A 16,993-nucleotide genomic window follows, 5' to 3' on the forward strand; every position below is an offset into this window, starting at 1 on the left:
ACAGACTGCCCAAGATGAAATGGAGTCACCACTTTCGGAAGAAAGGAAGGACGAAGCCGAAGGACAACTTTGTCCGGATGAACAGAGAGAAAAGGAGGCTTTGAAGATAAAGCCTGGAGCTCTCTCACCCGTCTAGCCGAGGTGATGGCTACCAGAAAAGCAGTCTTAAGCGTCAGCAGACGAAGAGGACAATTATGAAGAGGCTCAAAGGGAGCACACATTCGAAATGTGAGAACAAGATTCAAGTCCCACTGAGGCATTACAAAAGGGACATGAGGGAACGTGTGAGTAATGCCTTTTAGAAAGCGTGTAACTACAGGGGACTTGAAAAGAGAAGGCTGATCAGATAGCCGCAAGAAGGCAGAGATGGCAGCAAGATAACCTTTCAGGGTGCCCAGGGCAGAGCCCTGCCGGGCCAAAGAAAGAAGAAACAGTAGAACCTCAGAAAGAGGGGCGGAAAGGGGATCCACAGCCTTTGCTGTGCACCATGCCACAAATTTGTTCCACCGGCAGGCGTATACCGTCTTTGTGGAGGGACGCCTGGCTGCCAGAATGATATCACAGACTTCAGGAGGCAAGTCAAATGGCATCAACTGCCGCCGCTCAATCTCCACGCATGGAGGTGGAGGCTGGACAGGTTCGGGTGGAGGACCGTCCCCTGCTGCTGCGACAGAAGATCCTCCCGAAGGGGCAGACGTATCGAGGATCGGTCAACATACTGAGTAGCTCGGGATACCAGTACTTTCGTGCCCAATCCGGAGCCACCAAGATGACTTGGGCCCGGTCGTGCCTGATCTTCTTCAGCACTCTGGGCAGAAGTGGTATAGGCGGAAAGGCGTACAACAGACCGCAACTCCACTCGTGACGAAAAGCGTCGCCGAGCGAGTGCCGCCTTAGAAATTCCAACGCGCAGAACTGCTGACATTGCACGTTCTCTTCGGTGGCGAATAGATCTAACCAAGGCTCTCCCCACTGCTGAAAGAGACCTTGCGCCACTTCGGAGTTCAGACGCCATTCGTGATCCATCATGCACCGGCAGCTGAGTTTGTCTGCTCTGGCGTTCAGAGAGCCCGCCAGATGTTGAACCACTAGGGTGACGCCCTGGTGTTCCAGCCATGTCCAGAGGCGCAGAGCCTCCTGACAAAGGGTCCACGACCCCACCCCGCCCTGTTTGTTGCAATACCACATGGCGGTGGTGTTGTCCGTGAACACCTGCACAACACTTCCCCTGACAGAGGGAAGGAAGGCTTTCAGTGCAAGTCGGATCGCTCTCAACTCCAACAGGTTGATGTGGAGACGAGACTCCGCCGGAGACCAGAGGCCTCTGATCTCCGCCTCTCCCATATGGCCACCCCATCCCAGGAGGGACGCATCCGTCACTACGACATGCTCCGGTTGGGGAAGGGAGAGGCTCTTGCCCTTGACCCAATCGCGGTCCGTGAGCCACCACTGCAACTGCTGTGCAGTGCCCTCCGAGATCAAGACATGGTCGGACAGGTTGCCGTGATGCTGGGCCCACTGAAACTTCAGGTCCCACTGTAGAGCCCGCATGTAGGATGCAGGAGGCCATCAGCCCCAGAAGCCGCAACACTATCCTGACCGAAACCCAGGATAGAGGCCGAAAGATGGGAATCAGGGCCTGAATATCCCGGACCCGCTGTTCCGGCGGATAGACCCGGAACTGCGCCGAATCGAGAACCGCTCCGATGAAGAGGAGCTTCTGAGAAGGACTCAGGTGTGACTTTGGCACGTTGATGGAAAATCCCAGCAAATGCAGGAGATCCACCGTAGTCTGGAGGTGGGAGACGACTGTCTGGGGCGAGCCCGCCTTCAACAACCAGTCGTCGAGATAGGGGAAGACTGGAACCCCTGATCTGCGCAGATGAGCTGCGACCACCGCCATCACTTTCGTGAACACCCGAGGGGCACTGGTGAGGCCGAAGGGGAGCACGGTAAACTGAAAGTGCTCTTGGCCCACCGTGAACCGCAGGTAACGCCGGTGGGCCGGCAGGACGGGGATGTGGAAATATGCGTCCTGCAAGTCCAACGCTTAACATCTTGAACCTTTCCTTCCGGAGGAAGGCATTGACGTTCCGGAGGTCCAAGATAGGGCGTAGGCCCCCTTTGCCCTTCTTGGGAACCAGAAAGTAGTGGGAATAACAACCACGACCTACTTCTGAGCTCGGAACGCGCTCGACGGCCCCCTTGGCCAAGAGGGACGAAACTTCCTCGTGGAGAAGATCCAAATAATCCCCCGAGATACGGTGGTGCTGCGGTGGCATGGCTGGAGGGGTCGTCTCGAAGGGGAGGGAGTAGCCCCTTCGGACGATTTGCAGCACCCACCTGTCCGATGTGATGGACCGCCATTGGAGCAGGTGATGGCGAACTCTGCCGCCCACTGGCGTGGAATGGGCCTGAAAGCTCGGACTAGGAGGGCTTTGAGGCGGATGCTGCCGGAGTGGATGTGGGCTGACCTAGTCGTCCTCCAGAACCGCCTCGGCGGAAACCACGTCCGCGACCGCGCGCAGGTTGGTTCTGCGGCTGGTGACTAGGCGCACGTGAGGAGGCACCCCTTCCTTGGCCACGAAAGGGGCGAAAGGCGGAAGTTTGCGACCGCGGGGCCGAGAGGCCCAAGGACTTGGCCGTAGCCCGGGAGTCCTTAAAGCGATTCAGCGCCCTGTCCGCTTTCTTGCCAAAAAGGCGAGTGCCATCAAAGGGCATGTCCATGAGAGTGCTCTGGACATCGCCCGAAAATGACGTGGACCGCAGCCAGGCGTGACGTCTAAGCGCCACTGTGGTAGAAATTGCCCTACCCAGCGAGTCCGTAGTGTCAAGCCCACATCGGATAGCATGTTGCGCTGCATCCCTCCCATCGGCCAGAGCCTGGGTAAGTCGTGTCCGGACCTCCTCCGGACACAGGGGCAGCACGTCCTCCGCCGCATCCCACAGAGAATGGGAATAACGGTCCAAGAGACAGGCGGTGTTCAAAGACCGCAGGCCCAAATTAAGGGAGGAGAACAGCTTCTTGCCAAACTGTTCCAGTCTCTTGGAATCCCGGTCCGGCGGGGCGGTCGGGAAGGAGGATTGGGAGGTAGAGGCCTGGATAACCAGGCTCTCGGGGTAGGGTGTTGGGACAGAAAACTGAGGTCGCCCGGAGCAGGGCGGTGGCGCCTGGTGACGTTCCTGTCCACAGGAGGAACTGTGGAGGGCTTGGACCAGGTGCCCTGCAGAACGTCAATGAGGGCCTCATTGAATTGCAGCAGAGGCTCAGTGGAGCTTGCTGCAGACTGAAGCACCTCAGTAAGGACGTTAGTCCTCACAGCCACGGCAGGCAGCTCGAGCCCAAGGGCTGCGGCCGCCTTGCGCAGCACCACAGAGAAAGCAGCGCCCTCCTCCGAAGCCACAGTCGGAGGAGAGACGAATCCAGTGTCCGGAGAGTTATCCAGGCCACTGGCCTCCCCCAGTTCATCTGCCCAGTCCTGTGACATTTGAGCCTGAACGGCCATAGGATCCTCGGATCCCTCCCAGTTGTCCCCATCATCCGATTCCTGGTATACAGGAGGAAGGAGCGGAGCCGGGCGATAGACATAATGTGTCTCCAGCGGCGCCGAACGCGGCGTCCATAGACGCCGTATCGGCGCCGGGCCCGGAGCGGGGCTGAACTGGGGCTCGACGTCGAGCAGCGTCGGCGTCGGAGGTGGTACCGGTGTCGACGCCGGCGGAGGAGGCGTGACGAGGTCGACTGGCGTCGGCGGGGACGGGTCCCTCGGGCGCTTGCGGCATCGAGGCCGGAGCCGTCAACGGCGCCGGGGCCGAAGCGCCGGCAGGCAAGGCAGCCCAGTCGGGTCCGCGGGGCCCGAAAGCGCGCCAGCGGGCGTCGACGGCGGAGCCATGCTCCTCATGGCCGAGAGGAAGGCACTGACTTCCGCCGGAGTCGCGTCAGTCCCAGGGACCGGTGGGTATGGGGACTTGCGCGGCGCCTGCGGCTCCGCCGGAGCCGCGGGGGTGGAACCACCCTGACCCTCGGCCGAGTCGCACGAGGGGAGTCCGAAGAGCGGTGTCGCCTCTTGGACTTCTTGGAGTGCTTCGACTTACCCGAAGACTTGGATCCCGACGACCGATTATGACGTCGGCTGCGGCTCCGCGACCGATCCTTGGACCTCCTCCTGGACCGGGATCGAGAGGGGCACGGAGCCGAGTGGCGAATCTCGAGAAGCTTACGGGACCGCTCCAGTCTAGCCTTCGAGGTCAGGGCCTTGCAGTCCGAACACGACTCCGCGTCGTGGTCGAGGCCCAAGCAGTAAAGACACCGGCGGTGATGGTCCGTAACCGACATCAAGCGGCTACAGTCAGCACAGGCTTTAAAACCAGGCATCCTACCGGCACCGGAGTCGAGACAAGATCAAAAAGGATCGAAAAAAGGTTAAGCAAAAAGTGACTAAAGGGGTAGCTCTCCCGGATCTGCGCTTGCTGGCGCGGAAAAAAGAAGAACTGACGTCAGAGCGCGAGGGCGGCGTCTAAGTACTCCGACGACGTCATTCCGGCGCAGACGACGGACGCGGAGCCGCAGACGACGCCTAGCGACGCGCAAGGGGTATTGCTGACGAAAAATCTTCCGGATCCAGTCTGACGCCTGGGGATATTCTAAGGTGAGGAATCTAACTAACGTGTTTCTTTCAGATTCAGTGTTTCGGGGAAGAACACAAAGCATTTACCATGGTTTTGGATCAGACTAGAAATGAATGTTTTTTCCTTTCATCTCCTCATTACTTATATTGTGAAGGCTGTGTTTGGCACTTGCTATCTTTTTGTAAAGTGCAACAACACAGCTACTGGTAAGAGTAATCTTTTATTAAGAATGATAAATGTTTCTCAATTGTGTATGGTGCAAGTTAAAGTCGTACACAAATGAAAATGCCTCCATTAAAAAAAAACAAATTAACACTATTCAAAAAGCCCTGTAAACGTGTTTTTTTCTTAGTATCTTAGTGGAATAGTTGAACTTCTCAGTCACTGGCAATAACCCTGCCCAGATGTTTTTGTTTGCTGTGTCAATATAGATAGGAACCAATCGTATGCAAATCAGCTCGCACAAAAGGGGCAATGTCACCCGCACCGCCAGGCCACGCCTCCTCTAAATGGGAACAAACGCAACCTGAAATCAGTTGGGGCCTTCCTGGCTCTCATTAGGGGCATCTTGAGTCCTGCGACAAAACAAGAAGAGAACTACAAATGGGCATACCAATTCAACTTGGGGCATCTTCTGAGGCAAAACAACAATTTTAAAGATCGCCATGAACAGTGAATACCAGACAAATGGGCTCACTTATCAACCTATAAGGCACATCATCTATTTAGTACAGCCTTTTGGGCTCACCAAACAAGATCTTCACCAAAAGCTCATTGATGCGGACACTTTCACCTAAATGAGGAACATATCCATTCACAAAACAGTGAGATCTTCACAAGTCATATCATTGCCCATGTACGATACAGTACACAAGTGGTAATAATGTAAAAATCAGCCATTTCAGCATAACACTTTGTTTTTAATGCAAACTTTATTGCATTTGTATATAATTAATAGTATGCATTACAGAAGAATGACTTTCCAAGTAGCGAATAAAGACAAAAGGAGTCAATAGCATGTACAAAGTGCCATGAGTATGGCATCAAAGTCCATTCTCGGTCAAGCCAATGCAGGGAGAAAAACACTGATTAAGCGACATAAGCAACCTCCCACCTGGATCTAAAACAAATTTCAAAAACTCAACGTGTCACCTAAGAGCTGTCGCTCAGAACCGAAAGGGGGAGATGTACATGCAAGTGTGATGCAGTCTAGTTATGGACTTGGTAGAACGGGTGGTATTGGAGCCTCTACAGAACACACCAATCGGTGTTGGAAACATATGGACAACCTAGCTGTGATTCAGTGTCTACTCAGAGAACAGGATCGTGTACCTTAAAGCCCTCCAACCTCATATCCCATTTCATGGCGATGGACGATTTGTGCAGCCCCCTATATTCCACCTGCCTGAGGACCATACTTTCTACAATACCCCCCAAAATGAACCTCCTCCTGCCAGTCTTCTAGTTTTGGGGCCAATGGGGACTTCCAGCATCTAGTGAGCAGGTGGTTCGCCAGCAGTAAAGCAAATTCTAGGAATCTCACTCCAATTTGGGATCCTCTGGGTCCCGTGGGCAGTTCTACTATACAGTGTTCAATGTTATCCCAGCCGGCCTGTCCCGTTACCTCTCCTATTGCTCCCGCTATTTCCGCCAAGTAGTCTGAAGGTTGTGGACAGGCCTACAGCATATGAATCAAGTCTGCCCCCCTCCACTTTGCAACGAGGACATAAAGGGCGCCGTAGGGGACATCGGATTTTGTGAGGTATTATGCCCTGTGCAAAATGGAAAATTAATAAGTTTGAATTTTGAGTTGAGACACTTTTTTGGGGTATTCTAGCATACACGCCTATTCCTTTGTCTGAGAGTACCCTGGTTGTCAGTCTCCCACCTTTCCCTGAAGGATGTAAGTGGAGTCATGAGGTGGTCCTGGAGGCCCTTATATAGTCACAGCACTTAGTGCTGACCATGCCCTATCGTGTGCAAATCCCGGAGTAGCTCATGAGTTGAGGGCTCAAGATAGTCCGCTGTCCAATATTTACAAAAACAACAATTGATGGACAGAATGCAGAACAATGTCATACATTCACCCCAGTACAGAGATCTGGGCCTAAATCCATCGTTTTTTTGCTCACCATGCCATTCCAGTTTGAACCCAGCCATATGCAAATCAGTCTTGACCCTGTGCCCCATGGGAACAGTCCAGCCCGAACTGCCAAGCCAGGTCCTCCCTGGACTGGAAACAAGCATCCTAGGACCGGTTTCGGGCTTTCAGCCCTCGTCAGCCAGGATAGCTTGATTCCAGTGGCATGGAGAGCAAGGGACTCACGTCTGAGCATACCCTTCCCACTCGGGGTGACAAATGCAAAAACAACAATTGATGGACAGAATGCAGAACATTCGGGCTGGACTGTTCCCATGAGGCACAGGGTCAAGACTGATTTGCATATGGCCATGTCTAAACTGGGGTGGTGTAGTGGGCAAAAGAACGATGGATTTAACCCAGATCTCTTGACTGGGGGAGAATGTATGCATTGTCAGCATTCCGTCCATCATTTGTTTGTTGTAACGCTTTTCGCCCTAAGTGGGATGGGTATTCCCAGACGTGGGACCCGTGCTCACTACGCCAGTGGAGTCAAGCTATCCTGGCTGATGACGGCTGATAGCCAGAAACCGGTCCTAGGATGCTTGATTCCGGTCCAGGGAAGACATGGCTTGGCAGTTCGGGCTGGACTGTTCCCATGAGGCACAGGGTCAAGACTGATTTGCATATGGCCATGTCTAAACTGGGGTGGTGTAGTGGGCAAAAGAACGATGGATTTAACCCAGATCTCTTGACTGGGGGAGAATGTATGCATTGTCAGCATTCCGTCCATCATTTGTTTGTTGTAACGCTTTTCGCCCTAAGTGGGATGGGTATTCCCAGACGTGGGACCCGTGCTCACTACGCCAGTGGAGTCAAGCTATCCTGGCTGATGACGGCTGATAGCCAGAAACCGGTCCTAGGATGCTTGATTCCGGTCCAGGGAAGACATGGCTTGGCAGTTCGGGCTGGACTGTTCCCATGAGGCACAGGGTCAAGACTGATTTGCATATGGCCATGTCTAAACTGGGGTGGTGTAGTGGGCAAAAGAACGATGGATTTAACCCAGATCTCTTGACTGGGGGAGAATGTATGCATTGTCAGCATTCCGTCCATCATTTGTTTGTTGTAACGCTTTTCGCCCTAAGTGGGATGGGTATTCCCAGACGTGGGACCCGTGCTCACTACGCCAGTGGAGTCAAGCTATCCTGGCTGATGACGGCTGATAGCCAGAAACCGGTCCTAGGATGCTTGATTCCGGTCCAGGGAAGACATGGCTTGGCAGTTCGGGCTGGACTGTTCCCATGAGGCACAGGGTCAAGACTGATTTGCATATGGCCATGTCTAAACTGGGGTGGTGTAGTGGGCAAAAGAACGATGGATTTAACCCAGATCTCTTGACTGGGGGAGAATGTATGCATTGTCAGCATTCCGTCCATCATTTGTTTGTTGTAACGCTTTTCGCCCTAAGTGGGATGGGTATTCCCAGACGTGGGACCCGTGCTCACTACGCCAGTGGAGTCAAGCTATCCTGGCTGATGACGGCTGATAGCCAGAAACCGGTCCTAGGATGCTTGATTCCGGTCCAGGGAAGACATGGCTTGGCAGTTCGGGCTGGACTGTTCCCATGAGGCACAGGGTCAAGACTGATTTGCATATGGCCATGTCTAAACTGGGGTGGTGTAGTGGGCAAAAGAACGATGGATTTAACCCAGATCTCTTGACTGGGGGAGAATGTATGCATTGTCAGCATTCCGTCCATCATTTGTTTGTTGTAACGCTTTTCGCCCTAAGTGGGATGGGTATTCCCAGACGTGGGACCCGTGCTCACTACGCCAGTGGAGTCAAGCTATCCTGGCTGATGACGGCTGATAGCCAGAAACCGGTCCTAGGATGCTTGATTCCGGTCCAGGGAAGACATGGCTTGGCAGTTCGGGCTGGACTGTTCCCATGAGGCACAGGGTCAAGACTGATTTGCATATGGCCATGTCTAAACTGGGGTGGTGTAGTGGGCAAAAGAACGATGGATTTAACCCAGATCTCTTGACTGGGGGAGAATGTATGCATTGTCAGCATTCCGTCCATCATTTGTTTGTTGTAACGCTTTTCGCCCTAAGTGGGATGGGTATTCCCAGACGTGGGACCCGTGCTCACTACGCCAGTGGAGTCAAGCTATCCTGGCTGATGACGGCTGATAGCCAGAAACCGGTCCTAAGATGCTTGATTCCGGTCCAGGGAAGACATGGCTTGGCAGTTCGGGCTGGACTGTTCCCATGAGGCACAGGGTCAAGACTGATTTGCATATGGCCATGTCTAAACTGGGGTGGTGTAGTGGGCAAAAGAACGATGGATTTAACCCAGATCTCTTGACTGGGGGAGAATGTATGCATTGTCAGCATTCCGTCCATCATTTGTTTGTTGTAACGTCCAATATTTAGGCACATATTGAAGGATACTGGCATGTGTGAGGAATAGGGAGTAACGGAGGTTATGTGTGTGTATTAAATCCATGTGTATCAAGAGGATGCCATTCGCAAACAGATTCTCCCCCCCCCCTCCACTGTGATCCCTTCTCGTTCTCAAAGGTTCAATTCTTTTTTACGTTAAGGTGCATAAGGTGGTAGGGAAGCCTCATAAGGGTATATTGGGTGCCTAAGGCACCTGGACAGATGTAAATGTTGTCGCTAGTTTCCAATACATTAGCGCAGTGCACAAGAGCAACGTATGTGTGGGCAGCGTCTGGGCATCCGGGCACAGCAGGCGGTGCAGCTGACCACGCTCTAGTTGAGCAGCGGTATGGTCTATTTCGGAGAGGTTGCATCCAGTGAGCCAGTTCGCCAACCATTGCAGTTGCGACTATACAGTATACCTTGAAGACAGGGACCACCATTCCTTCGTTATCAGTTGGAAGTTGTAGTTCAGCTAAGCTGACTGTAAGGCGCCCCTGCCTCCACCACACCAGCTCAGTGTGGTGTTTGGGAAATCCCTGCAGGTACTTAGTAAGGTCACAAAGTGGTATAAGAGGAGCGATAACACACCATTTTAGAAAGGGCTAGCCACCCGGCCACGGACAGAGGCAACAGAACCCAGAAGGCTACCTGCCGTAATCATGTGTGAGAGATTGCCTTCCAATAGGTCAGGGCCAGCTTTACATCTATTTGAACCCCAAGGTACCGGAAGGTGCAAGGGGCCACCGGGATCTCGTAATCGCCAAAGTACAGGATGGGTTCTGCATGCGTGCCGGCAAAGGAGTATGCACAGGATTTGTCCACATTTATGCAGAGGCCAGACAGATTCTCATAGGTGGATAACAACTGGGCCATTTCTGCTTGTGTCTCCTGAATATCTTCAAAAATACAAAATCATGTCATCTGTGTAGAGTGATATAGTATGGACTGCATTGCCCACAGAAATCCCCATATGACCAGACTCCTGTCAAATTGTCTCTGCTTTTGGTTCGACCCTAATATGAAAATAAGAGAGGACAACCCTGCCTCGTACTTTGCCATACCATGTAGGTTTCGGATACGAGTGGACCTGTTTGAGCCCGAGCAGTGTAGAGTAGTTTGACCCACCTAATGTAGGCAGGAGGTATTCTGAAACAAGTCAAGGCTCCTGCCATGTAAACGCAATTTAAGGAATCAAAAGCCTGTTGAATATCCAGTGAAAGGCAACAGGCATAGGAGTATAGGTCCCGGCTTGCATCCATTATCTTGAACAACCGCTGTATATTCAGCGAGGTGTTTCGACACTGCACAAACCTGCCTTGGTCTAAATGTATCAGTTGTGGGAGCAACGGAAGCAACCTGCAAGGCAGAATCTTGCTAAGTATTTTATACTCAGTGTTCAGTATCAAGACTAGCAGTGGCGGTGCGTCCATTGGGGGCGTTGGGGCGTTGCCCCACTAAGCTGGACACAGCCCCAACGCCTCCAATGGACGCACCGCCACGGCAGCTTCTGTTGAATTTGAGTATTTTGCAGCCGATATTGCGGTCTGTGGGTGTGACGTGTGTGTGGGGGCGGGGCTGCCGCTGACGTGGATAGCGGCGCGCAGCAGTCCAGAGGCAGCAGACAGCAGTGGGCAATGGTGCGCATGTCATGTTTTGGGCTGTATTCTGCAATCCTGGCCCGAACATGCGCAGACGTGTGTGTGTGGCACTGAAATTTTGAGAGGGTGCTTCTCCTAACGCAGGCCCCCGGGTCTCATTATGGGCAGGGACTAACCCTGCTCTTAAGCCAATCCTGGCGCTGCTGGCACAGTGGCGCTGGTAATGCAGCGCCAGGATTGGCTGAGTCTATTCACCGCGTATGGTATGGCCAATCACACTGCGGCAATGTGAAGCCATGCAGTAGTGATTGGCCATTTCAGTCTCTACGCTGTTCGGCGCACCACGTCACTGCGCCAGTGCCTGCTGCCTGCCACACGAGTCGACACACACGAGACGACACGACCACGAGGAGTCACGACGAGTGGAGCGAGCACGACGACGAGCAGACGACACAGACAGTGCAGCAGCCAGCAGCGAGTCAGTCAGTTTTGACTCGAGTATGTATGGCTTAAGCTTTTGTATTTTTTTGTAATAATGTGTGTACAGTACAACACCGCGTAACGTGTGTCACCGAGCCCTCCTTCAACTGAGGCCCAGTCCCTGACCCTTATTTATTATACATGTAACAAGAACCCCTCTCTCTCGCCTCACGCGCATCAGCTCCTGCTGTAAAATGGAACCCGGGGGGCGTCGTGTGGCGTAAAAGAAAATAACTGTGAAAATTAATAATTCAACATAATCCCCCTGGCGTGCCTTGTGTGATAACTTATTAGGCACACGATGTATGTTTTCTTCTGCTTCTCTGCAGCTCTGAGCTGCACTGTACTTGAGACACGTTTGTTTCTTGTTTTTAACGGACGATGGGTGTCAGTCTGGGCCTCCGAGGTCTTGCTGGGAGCACAGAGAATGTTGAATTCTAATTCTTTAAGAGTTTTTTGGCACTCTCTTGGCTCTTCTCGTCAAGGTCAAAGGGTGTCGCCATTAGTGTACATTACTGGGACTCTAGCTTGCAGCAACAGCAGGCCCCGCCCTGGAAACTGCTGAATTACAGTACAGTCTCGGACTCGGACATTCAGCAACCGGTGTCACTGGGTCTTGAGGTGGCGCAATCTTTCTCTGCCATCCAATGAATGGACGCCACGAAGCAGAGAAATGCGCATTCAGCTAATAATGTCTTTTGTGCTTGTCCAAAAGACCGGTCATATATTTACCCGCCTTTCCATTTCATTCTTGCTTTATTCATCCCCATTGTTGCTTCCTTTCATTCTTATCTTCCATTTCTTTATTTCTCTACCACCCCGTGCCCCTCTGCTTCCCTGGTGTCGTAGAGACGGTAGTCTAAGCTGTTGCCGTCTCAGAGACAAGTTTGGTGTTTTTCTGTCCACAAAGCGCCCAGAGTACGGCTGTCGGCTCTGGACACATTCCGTTTCCTTATAATCAAGACCTGAAGCGTTGTCCTTGTTGGTATGAGTTGTAATGCTTTTTTCCTGTAGTGACAGTACCTTAATATTCCTGCTCTCGCCGTCATGACTGACCCCGGTGTCTGTCAGACCGGCCTGGCCCCTTCCAGATGATCTTTTCCACCTTTTATAAACCTGCTGGGGACGTTCTGGCATTTTAATTGATAATTCTCTGCTGAATGATAAAAATAACTGTCTTGCGATATTTCGGTGCTCCGACCTGCCTGCTTGATACTCGCACAGTCGCACTTAGCAAGCAACATCCTACATAATTCATGCTGATCAGTTGACAGAGGTGTACTGTTATGACGCGCAACGTTTTCCAAGAAAGCCTGTTCCCGATTTGCTGCGACTGAGGGCGGCATCCTCCCCGTTTCTACCGATTGATTTCAGAAAGTATGAATTCCAATAATAATCCGTCTCTCGAGAAGCATCCCACAAGTACATCTGTATCATCAGGATGCAGCAATATTTACGCGATTTATTTCATCTGTGCAAATCGATGACGAGGAGAGGCCTGAAAGAGGCCCAGTGTGAGGTACTCAGAAATGCATTATATCTCAAAGTCTGTTATGAAGCTCTGTGGTTATACTGAATAAGCAGCTACCTATGTTATATGACATGATCTCTTTATTACTGTAATAACTGCACTTTCTTCATTGCTTTATTAACCTTTCTGCTTTCTCAAATTTGCTTGAAAATGCACCATTTTTCCACTCTTTTTTTCCCCCCCTTAGGTTGTTCGGGCTCGCTCGCTACGCTCGCTATGCTGAAGTATGACAAACATTTTACGCCCCTTCACTTTCAAATGTCACCGTCCGCCACTGGAGACTAGGCAATATGAGGACGACTTCCATGGGGGATTCCCTAGCTTCAGCAAGGATGCCACTAGTGCTTTTCTGGTGGAAGAGGGGAGAAGACCTTGGTCGAAGGATGGGTTAAACAAATGTTTCTAGTTCCGGGATCCATTCAGTTTAGCACTTAAGCGTCCTAAAAAAAACGGACTGAGTATACACTCATAAGTTAATGGAGGTCCCTAGATTTCTAAGTGTTCAAGCAGATTTACAACAAGCATTTACAATGCAATGGTCTCGGCATTGTTAAAGTTAGAGCTATTGGCATTTCTCATAACCCCCACCACAAATCTTCAACACAACACTTAACCAGCACTCTTAACCCCCTTTATTCTCCCGATGTAGGCAGCAGTAGAACGAAAGCACCAGCTGGCAGAGTTATATATTTATATGGCGCGAACTCGCCCGGAAGTTATTGGAGCACTTTACATAACCCTGTATTTACATTACACATTCAGGCACGGGGAGATTTGGAGCGCCCCGCATGAGTGCCGGCTACATTACACATTCAAGCACGGGGAAGGATGTGGACGCGACCCCGAGGGACGAACTCTGGCTTCCAGCACAAAAGTCGGCAGTGTAGCCGACGGACAAAGTAATGATATAGCGTGAACTCGCCCGGAAGGTATTGGAGCGCTTTACATAGCACCGTATTTACCTTACACATTTCGGCACGGGGAGATTTGTAGCGCTTAACATGAGCGCCGGTCACGTTACACATTCAGGCACGGGGAAGGATGTGGACGCTACCCCGAGGGACGAACTCCGGTCTCCAGCACAAAAGTCGGCAGTCTAGCCGACGGACAAAGCAATGATATAGCGTGAACTCGACCGGAAGGTGTTGGAGCGCGCCACATAGCACCGTTTTTTCATTACACATCTCGGCACGGGGAGATTAGTAGAGCCTTACATGAGGGCCGGTTACGTCACCCATTCAGGCACGGGGAAGGATGTGGACGCGACCCCGAGGGACGAACTCTGGATTCCAGCACACGGCGAGGCAAAAAACAGGCACTCAGGCAGCATCTGAATACAGAGAGGCTTACTCCCAGAAGAAAACAAGCACACCACTGCCTTTCTCCGAGGTGAAAGCAGAAATGCCTCGGAGAAAGGCAGCGGCGTTTTCGGATTTGGGGGCGTGTTTCTCGAACACGCCCAGAAGAAACAAAACAAAAAAAAAAAAGACAAAAAACACGCCCCCGAATTGCAAAAAGACAGGGCTTGTTTGGAGAGACAAGCCTCTTCTCCAATGGCTGACCAGCATTTAAGAGGCCAGCCAATGGAGTAGAGAAGAGGGGCGGGTTCAAGCCCCTCTTCTCCAAGTCATTAAATCTCGCGAGCGAGACTGCGCAAGCGCAGCCTTCGCTAGCCGAGACCTAAAAAGGGGCTGCTGTTCAAAGGTTTTTCAGTAATGTGCGTCATCTCTTTCAAGCTTCTCATTCTGGTTGGTTTCTATACTTTAAAGCATGCCATGATTCACACAACGCGATACCAAAGGAGATGGACGGAGCGTTTGAGCAAATCAAACACTCACCCCCAGTCAACTAATCTGGGTTTAATCCATCATCATTCTTTAGCTCACTCCACAACCCCAGTTCAGACATGGTCATATGCAAATCAGTCTGACCCTGTGCCTCATGGGAACAGTCCGGCCCGAACTGCCAAGCCATGTCTTCCCTGGACCGGAAACAAGCATCCTGGGACCGGTTTCAGGTTCATACCCTCATCAGCCAGGCTATCTTCAATCCAGAGGCAAAGTGAGCAAGGGACCCACATCTGGGCATACCCTGCCAACTTAGGGCGAACAAAGCGATACCAAAGGGGATGATTCACACAACAGTCTAATATCTTGTGATGTGACTAGAAAAAACTTGCATGATATTCATTCAAATTAATGTTTAAACAGTTAGGAACTCACATGCTCCGAGGAGATTTTTTTCAGAAGCTCAGAACATGGTGTACCCACAATTTCCATGATTCTTTTTAACTGGTCAATATCTGCAAATGTTAAGGAAATCCAGCTGATGATGAAAAACACCTGCCTACCCGTTGCAAAGAAATACAAAAGAAAGCACTCATTGCACAAAGCATACTGTTGCGACGAAATATATTTGCAGCACATCAGTTACAACTTACTTTGCAACTAGAGGCTTCTGGAAATTAAATTGAGTCAATAGCAGCACGTAATGTGTTATAAAAGCCCAGTATCTTCTCTTGGCTCCACTAGAAAGCATAAAATGAGCATTATTTTGGAAGCTACTGGATTTATTTTAGCTCAAGTACGCTCCAAAGAACTTTCAGATGCCAGGCTCAATTAAATGACTCAATAAAAAAATGAAAGATTAACAGATAACGAGAACTTCAGAAGCAAGATGAACCATTTGCTGCTTTGCAACATGATTTACTTATTTTTTACCACTCTGTTTATCAATTTAACTTATATTACCCCCAAAATCTTGAGGCATCTTTTTTGCGACAAATGGTAATCTCGTTTACTGCTTACTTCCTTTTAAAACGTACATTTAATTCTGCTTCATCCTAAATGCCTAAAAGATTATCATTCCCAAAAGCCTGTCCCATAACCTTCTTTTCCTACATTGAATGTACACCTGGATTAGTAACACTTTTCTAGTGGTATTTTTAGTTAAAAATCAATCATAAAATCATAAGCTATTTCAATAGTCTGACTGTCATTCTCTTTTTTGCAAGGGTGTCTTACAGTAACTGACATCCAGTTGAAGACTAAGGGGCCGATTACAATGTCATTAGGAAAGTATTCCCACCAAATCAAGTTAGGAATGCTTTTCAAACAATTCGTATTCGGGGAGTCCTACCGACCAATTACGATGTGTCCAGATGCTTACGGGCTCGGTTCGGTCGGACTCGCATTGACTTCAATGGGAACCTGTGTCTGGAACGAAAACAAAGGCTCCTATTGGAAAAGGGGTGGGGAAAACCTAGCACCCTGGAGCGGGCACCCTACGGCGCCTGCCACATTGTGCATGGTTTATTTATTTTATTTGCAAAGTTTTATATAGCTGGGAAGAGGGGTCCCTTGGGTACACCCAAGGGCCACATTCGGTCGGCTCCGGGTGAAGGGGGACACGCAATGGCCCCCAAAAGACCGATTACGAAAGTGGTTTCGTCTCGGTCAAACCGATATGGAGCGGCTGTCTGAATCGGTCATCGTACTAGCTCGTTCAGAAATAGTCTCCATTGGGCAGTACGACTCGGCTCCGAATGACTGGCTGCCTGAATCCCATTCAGAACTGTTTCGGACAGCTTCCTTTCATTGTACTCGGTAGTCCGTGAAGGTGACCGATTCGGTATAAAACAAGGATTCCCGAATCGGATTTGAAAATACCGGATCCCATCCGGAGCCCTTCTTAACGACATTGTTATCATTCCCTAAATGTCACCAGTCACGTATCCAGCATTAACAGGCCCATTACTGTCTGTAGGTTCTACTTCAACCTATATATCAGAACATTCTTACTACTGTCAAGCCTACCCCACATCTCGTCCTCTTTAATATGGACGTCACAAAATCAATTCCCAATTACATAGGCTCTAAAAAGTTATAACACGGAAAGGAGTTCTAAGCAGTAGCATAGTTATAGATTATTAATTAATGTCTCTCAATCAGAATACATGTCACAGTAATGTTTTCTGGGTACATTTGCAAATGAATTTACTTTTACAATTCCATGACAATAACAACATTTTTCAAGAAGCCTATATCCAGTAGGGGCTTGAGTTAGTTCACAAGTGACAGTTGCGTGTTCCAAAATTATAGGTGACAAAGGGTGAAAAAAAAACCAGTATGCCTTAAGGTGGAGTGCAAGGGTAGCAGACTAACTGCTTCTAAAATGGCAGGATCCTGAACCTACACAGATGAGGAACCTATATCTTAATCAAAGA

At 50.5% G+C, this 16,993-nt stretch overlaps 1 protein-coding gene across 3 annotated transcripts in view; it reads right to left on the reverse strand.

The window, feature by feature from the left end:
• Positions 1–16,993, reverse strand: part of MAPK11 (mitogen-activated protein kinase 11) — a 221,929-nt gene that overhangs the window by 48,360 nt on the left and 156,576 nt on the right. For all 3 annotated transcript variants that reach the window (XM_085653983.1, XM_085653982.1, XM_085653981.1), the window contains one exon: positions 14,991–15,070. In XM_085653983.1, the coding sequence (XP_085510109.1) occupies positions 14,991–15,070 (80 nt within the window). The remainder of the gene's footprint in view (positions 1–14,990; positions 15,071–16,993) is intronic.

The sequence above is a fragment of the Triturus cristatus genome, chromosome 4_1 (assembly GCF_964204655.1).
Source record: "Triturus cristatus chromosome 4_1, aTriCri1.1, whole genome shotgun sequence".
Classification (NCBI taxonomy): Eukaryota; Metazoa; Chordata; class Amphibia; order Caudata; family Salamandridae; genus Triturus; species Triturus cristatus.